The 6,881-nt window shown below is 37.1% G+C and overlaps 1 protein-coding gene across 1 annotated transcript; it reads right to left on the reverse strand.

Annotated features, from left to right (window-relative positions):
* Positions 1–206: 206 nt before the first annotated feature.
* Positions 207–2,147, reverse strand: LOC129571358 (uncharacterized). Its single transcript, XM_055451150.1, has 6 exons — positions 2,137–2,147; positions 1,368–1,841; positions 1,181–1,261; positions 1,014–1,094; positions 833–913; positions 207–748 (listed from the first exon to the last, which is right to left on the reverse strand). The coding sequence occupies exons 2-6, from the start codon at positions 1,771–1,773 to the stop codon at positions 207–209; spliced, it is 1,191 nt and encodes a 396-aa protein (XP_055307125.1). The 5' UTR covers positions 1,774–1,841; positions 2,137–2,147.
* Between the last annotated feature and the right edge of the window lie 4,734 nt (positions 2,148–6,881).

A 6,881-nucleotide genomic window follows, 5' to 3' on the forward strand; every position in this document is an offset into this window, starting at 1 on the left:
TTTACTAGCTAATGTAAATATATGTTTGTTTGTTTTTTGGTTTGTTTGTTTATCAAAAAATATAATAAAAATGAGACGATATTTAACTGAATATGAAAAAAACTTTGAGCGAAAAAAATGTAAAAAAATCTTGCGTAGTCAGATCTGCGGCGTCTTCGCTTATAGCGGCTTCTTCGCAATCAGAGGATGTGGATTATTGGCATCATTTAATGTGGTTGATTGGCATCACTCGGCTGCTCTGTGGCATCCTCGCGACCTGCAGCATCAACTGATGGTACATCGAACGCATTGGGGTCGATGTTTTCTTGGCCACGTTGGAACTTTTTCTTTGAAAGCGCCAGTTGATCTTTCATTTGGCTGAATTGCATTTTGAAAAAGTCCCGTTCTTTGTTCACCTGGTCGATGTCCTTCCGTAAATTTTCAATCGTCGAAATCATCTGAGTATTCAAACGAATTTGAGCTTGCAATGTTTCGGCATCATTATTATCCGATTGTGTGGCACTGGTAACGGTTGATGTCGGTCGGTTTGCAACTTTGGAATTCAACGGCAACAAAGATGGGATTTGCCTAGCACTATCGAAGTCGTTTCCACTGAATCGAACGCGTTTCGGCAGCCACGGCAAGTTTGGTTTATCATCGTCGCAGTTGTGATGATCGCAAGAACAATCCATTGTCCATTGTGCACGGTTACGACGTTTTGCCGGTTGACCCGTGGAGCCATCATCCAAATCAGGAGCCAAACTGCGTGCTAAAGTGGAAAAATTGTTCAAAAATAATTAGGCATTGCAAAAAACGGAAAAGTTTATGGATGAACAATAGTGATAACAATCACCTGCAACTGATTGGGTACGATTGTTGCGTTTTTTCGGCTGCCAGGCTGGTGGAACATCGAAATCGCCCGTTGAAGGAGATGCTATACAGAAAAAAATGATTTAACATTTTTTTTTGAAAAAATTCTGAGCAAACGTACAAAAAAAATAGCTAAAACATCATTGAAATATAATTTAAAGTACCTGCGATTGATTGCTTGCGAGCTGTACGTTTTGCTGACTGAGTCACAGAACCGTCATCGAAATCAGGAACCAAATTTCGTGCTGAATAAAAAAGAATGGCACGAAAGGAATTAGACATATGCAAACAAAGGAAAAGTTTGTTATTCAACTTAATTAATAATAATTACCTGCCAACGATTTACTACGATTGGCACGTTTTGCCGGCTTCCATGTTGGTGTAACATCGGAATTGCGCATTGAACGAGGTGCTACACGAAAATATATGATTTGGAAAAAAAACAGTTTTGAACAAATGCTGAGCAAACGAACAAAAAAATAACAACTAAAACATCATTGAAAAATAAATTCAAGTACCTGCAATTGATTGCTTGCGAGCGGAACGGTTTGCCGATGTCGTGCGTTGTGGTGATGACAACGATGACGATGAATATGCATCGCTTGAAGAAGTTGAATACCGGCGGTAACGACGATGGTGGCTATGACCATGGCCATGCCGACGATAGTGGCGAGAACGTGAACGGGAATCACGGTGGCGGCGGTGACGATGCGACCGAGAACGTGAACGTGAACGCGAGCGATCAGAATAATCTGATTCTGGTGTTCGACCACGTGACAACGAAACCGTCGTATTTACTTTTTTCGGTGCTTTTTTCGTCACCTTTTTTTTCGATTTTGGCGGCCGAGATGATGTTGCTGTTGTTGTTACTGGTGTCGCAATCGGCTTTGTTATGCCGTTTTGACGTCTGGTTGTTGGTGGCATTATGTCGCACAATGATTTGATGTTGTGTTGCAATTCGATGGAAAAAAAATTCAACACTGGAAAAATGACTGCAAAAATGTAGAAAACGGAAATATATTCACTAAATATTGGATTTATTCACGAAAAGTTTTAAATAAACCGAAAATTATTCGAACAAAATGTGATTTTGATGCTGTGTTACGAATCGATGGAAAAAATTAAACAATGGAAAAATGATTGAAAAAATGTTGAAAAGAGAGAAATATTCACTAAATATTGAATTGATTCACGAAAGGTTTTAAATGAACCAACAATTAATGAAAAAAAAAATGTGATTTTCAAACCGATTATTGTGGAAAATCATAAGAATTTACAAAAACTCACCGATTTACGAACTGTTCGCACTGAGCACATGAACCAGAAGAATGAATAACAGCAGGTGTCAAACCGCTGTCAGTTTCATGTGTTCGACCGCTCTAGTTTGTCAAATCGGTGACATTTTGCAGATGGCGCTTTAAAATATTTTCTCTCACCAAATGCATTGGTTATATACAGAAACTGGTGCCCACCGGGAAAAATCATAAAAAATGAACCACATAAAAATTGAGTGGGCCCTGTGGGAATCAACTTTTCGGCATATGTCCCAGAACAAAAGTTTCTTCTTTCGAGGTGCCAAATCGATCGCGTACCCGCCGTTTTTGATTTTGTACGATATTAAAAATCGCACCACCCTAATATTTATATTGCATTTCATATTGGACTCCTGTTTTTTTTTCTATGGTGAGAATAAAAAAAATCTGTGCAAATTCAATTTCTATTCAAATTACTTTGAAAATCCGAATCTACGAGAGTTTAAGTCCTCAATTCGAAAACTTCTATTTTACAATGAAATCACTTCTTCTATATTCGCGAATTGCGAAGACAAACTCAATATTTTGACCATCTCTTCGAATGGAACATCAACGAAGACATCGTTGGACATAGATGATACACCACAAGAAGGAACAAGTGACAGAGCTCATGATCAACATGTGGACCGATTTGAGGAGATTGAAGAAATTCAATTGAATCGTACAATCTAAATTGGCCCTGAATTACAAACTGAAGAACACTGGACCATTGCTTATATCGAAAATTCCCCACTCGTTTGTGATACAGTGTCGCTGTGCTGAACATCTTGATTGTCCAAATGCATTTGTTCAGCTCGGTTCAGCCTGAACTGTGGTAACAATTCTGGAAGCAATGCCTTGATCAGTATTATTATATGAATCACAAGAAGAAAATAGGTGAATGAAAGAACAACTGGACATGTTTCTCTCAGGAGAACAACATTTAAGCGTAATCAAATGCTCAGAAAGAAACCATGACATATATTAAATCTCGCCACTTCCGTCAATTTTAGGACGATGCAAAGCAAATAATGGATTGTTTTCGCGGACGAAGAAACCACAATAGAGATAATCGCCAGTACAGTGTACCTATTCGTAAATTTGCCCTGTCTAAAGATATTTTTTTAAAAGCCTATAGATATTTACGAGAAAAATTCAATGGCACGTAGCAAATCCATCCACTCTAACAAAGTGGTACTCACAAAGCAACAAAAATGGCGCGCCGGGTATTCTACAAGAAGCTATGGAAAGACTGAAAAGTTTAGCTCAGAGTATGGAAGAAGATAATAAGAAAATGATAGTTTCGCTTGCATTCGACGAGATGTCGATAAAACAAGATGTTTCATGGCTACATGAATAAAAACGGATCTCAGATCAACTGAATACAAAGAGTTTCCAGTGGCCAGTAAAGTTCTTGTTTTTATGGTAAATGTACTCAACGTATCCACCTCAATTCCGGTTGCATACTATTGTGTAAATTCTCTAGTTCCATCTTAGATAAAACAAAGCGTAAGTTCGCGTAAGTTACTGTCAACAATTTCGATTGCTTTGTGCATACATGAAGGTTGAATAGAAAATTAAAAATGTTGCCCATTGGAATCATATAAAATGATTACTTATCTATTTTTGTCAATGTTTCAAACGAAACATGACATAAATTGTTGAGCATACAATCAAATTTCGATGAATTGAATATCTCGTTTTGGGCGAGATCATTTCTAATTCATTCGAATTACCTCTCGGATCAACTGGACCCAAATCCGTATGTGGTGTGTGTGCGCCCAAACAGTTTTCAGCAGTCGAGTTGACTGGGACGGTATCGATGGTCTGATAGTCTTGACTATCTACAGCCATTGCATTGCCTTGTTCAATATCACGTGTAGGCCCATCATTTTCAGCAACAAGACCGTTGTCACGATTTCCTAGAATACCAAAAAAATAAAATTCATTAAATATTTTGACATTTGTATTAAATCCGCAGACCCGATGATACAAAGCGTAAGTTACTGTCAACAATTTCGATTGCTTTGTGCATACATGAAGGTTGAATAGAAAATTAAAAATGTTGCTCATTGGAATCATATAAAATGATTACTTATCTATTTTTGTCAATGTTTCAAACGAAACATGACATAAATTTTTGAGCATACAATCAAATTTCGATGGATTGAATATCTCGTTTTAGGCGAGAGTATTTCTAATTCATTCGAATTACCTCTCAGATCAACTGGATCCAAATTCAAGTGGCTGTCATCATTTTGTTGTGCCGTGTTTCGTTTCGGTCTTCTTCCCTTCGTTGTAAATGGCACTTTTGAGCGACAGTTTGCTTCTTTTTGAGGTTCGACATGAATGACTGTATTAGATCTCGTTGCGATTTCGGGTGCATCTGCTATGACATTTTCGATTTCAGGTGGATCAACTACAGCATTAACATTTTCATTATTTTCGTCAACCGGTATCTGTCCTTGAGCGATACGAGCATCAAGCATTGCTCGGAAATCATGATCGATTTCAACTTCTTGCGGTGCACCAGCACCAGTTGAAATCCGACGTCGCTGTACCAATGCTCTTGGCCTTTGGGCTCTGCCGTCAATCGAGTGTCTGCGCGGTGGTGGTAGTCGTTGTTGTAATAGAGCCATCCGTTCAACGTCAGCGTGCCGTCTAATTCTGACATCGACGTATAACAAACGAAAAAATTCTTCAACTGTCATGCCGTCCGGAATTACTCGGCGTTTTGCTCGAGTCACTAAAATAGTATCAAAATCCGATATATTCGCATGTGCATTAGTGATAGTATCTTTATGTGGCATAATAGTCAGTTTATCTTGGTCGATCTTGGTCCATATCGGTATGAACATTTTAAAATGTGAAGAGATAGCGATGATGCTAATTAGCGACATGGCTGGACGTGGATACGGCAATTCAAGTCACAAGTTAGAAAGGCAATTGCGCAGTATCGCGCAGTATGGAGTTTTAGTCGGATTCGTCGGGTCAAATGAAAGGTGTGACGCAAAAACGCGAAAAAACGAAATTGGAAGAAAAAAAAACTTAGATGAATATTAAAGTAGAAACTATCTAAAAATATCACTTTCATTCGCTTTTATATGAATTTTGAAGGAGTTTTTGTTGTCTTTTTTTGTTCACATGAGCCCGACAATTTTTTGCTAGAAATTATACCGAATTACCGCGAAATACTTACTCATTCTACGATTCGTGATCGGTTTTCGTTTTTTGATAAGCTTTTTCGCCATTGTGTTTTAATTTTTGATTTGGAACGCAAAGAATTAAATTGAAACACAAACGAACACAAAAATATTTTTCACTTCGCGACCATGTACGACTGTGCTATGCGCTTGTAATGAGCGGGATTTGTCATATTTTGAACGGTTTGAAGAGAATAAACAAAATGGGAATTTGTTGAAATCTTCCAAGGAGCTTGAACATGCTCTTACATGTGACGGACAATCGGACATTGATGGTGATGACCTGTTTTGTGAACTCAGCTTTGTTGTAACTTTGACACAGCACGAGAACGTTGTCCACGTCATTCACATTTTAAATTCAATTATGAAGTTGAACATGGAAAATTCCGTTCCCAATTCTGTCATTGCATATCGTATTCTACTCACGAGTCCGGTCTCTATTGCAACTGGCGAGCGTTCGTTTTCAAAGCTCAAAATCGTTAAAAATTATTTGCGAAATTCAATGACTCAAGACAGGTTGGACGATTTAGCAATAATTTCCATTGAGCATGAAACTGCAAATGCGATTGAATATGACGATGTTATTGACGAGTTTGCGTCGAAAAAAGCCAGAAAACAACCATTAGATTAATTAAAGTTTTATATTTTGCCAAAAAACGATATATAATCTCATTTCCTATAGATTAGATTTTCCAGCTCATTATTTTTATCATATATGAAAACATAATGTGAATTTATTATTATTCGTTTCTATAAATAAACTACAAATAAACTTCAAAATCCAGTTTTTTTACTTCAAAAATTCATGAAAAAATTGAAATGGCGCATTTTGATTTTTTGCACCGGGGCGCCGGAGGAGCTCGGACAGGCGCTGCCCACGTTACTTTCAAATCTCTTTCTTTTTCTTTTTTCGGTATTCAAAAGTCGTTTTACTTTTTTACACAAATCTTAAACTAAATGAATAAATCAATCGGCATACGAACAAGTTGGAAGCGAATAATGTTTGTTTGATGACACTGATTTGTTCAATGACAGCGCGCGAAATTGTTCGACACTTGTCACTGCGACAAAGTGACAATATAGCCAATTCACACTACGAAAATTCACCAACGGATGGCGTTTCGGTAATTGACATCGTTTGAAATTTATTTTTTGTATTTAAATTTAAAATATTTTGTGTGTGTGAAAAATACCATGTTGTTTCTACAAATTGTCAAGTGTTTTCAAATTGTTTCCTCTCTTATTTCATTTAAATAGCTAGGCGTTTTCGAATTTATTGTTACATATTTTCTTATTAAAATACTATTTTTTTCTGAATAAAATGCTATCTATTTTCTACTCCAAACTAACCCTTTATCTGATTTCAAACTGACTGTTCATCTGATTTTAACTACCTGAGAGTATATAAATAGAGCTAACTATTTTATTTAAACGCTAACTGTTTTCTTAACTGCACTAAGTGGTTTCTTTTCCAGCCGATGAAAAACCTCTAGACGAGGTTAAAATGGAGTGACGCTCCGTACGTGGATTTACCACT

Source organism: Sitodiplosis mosellana, unplaced genomic scaffold, assembly GCF_009176505.1.
Source record: "Sitodiplosis mosellana isolate CC-2019 unplaced genomic scaffold, AAFC_SMos_1.0 Smas_scaffold_2111, whole genome shotgun sequence".
Taxonomy (NCBI): Eukaryota; Metazoa; Arthropoda; class Insecta; order Diptera; family Cecidomyiidae; genus Sitodiplosis; species Sitodiplosis mosellana.

What these genes read in the sequence shown, in the direction of transcription:
- LOC129571358 (XM_055451150.1), bottom strand. Translation starts at nt 1,773, where the DNA reads ATGCCACCAACAACCAGACGTCAAAACGGCATAACAAAGCCGATTGCG. An exon ending in TCGCAAGCAATCAATTGCAG is followed by an intron (nt 1,262 to 1,367) that starts GTACTTGAATTT and finishes ATTTTCGTGTAG; the next exon opens with CACCTCGTTCAATGCGCAAT. An exon ending in TCGTACCCAATCAGTTGCAG is followed by an intron (nt 749 to 832) that starts GTGATTGTTATC and finishes TTTCCACTTTAG; the next exon opens with CACGCAGTTTGGCTCCTGAT.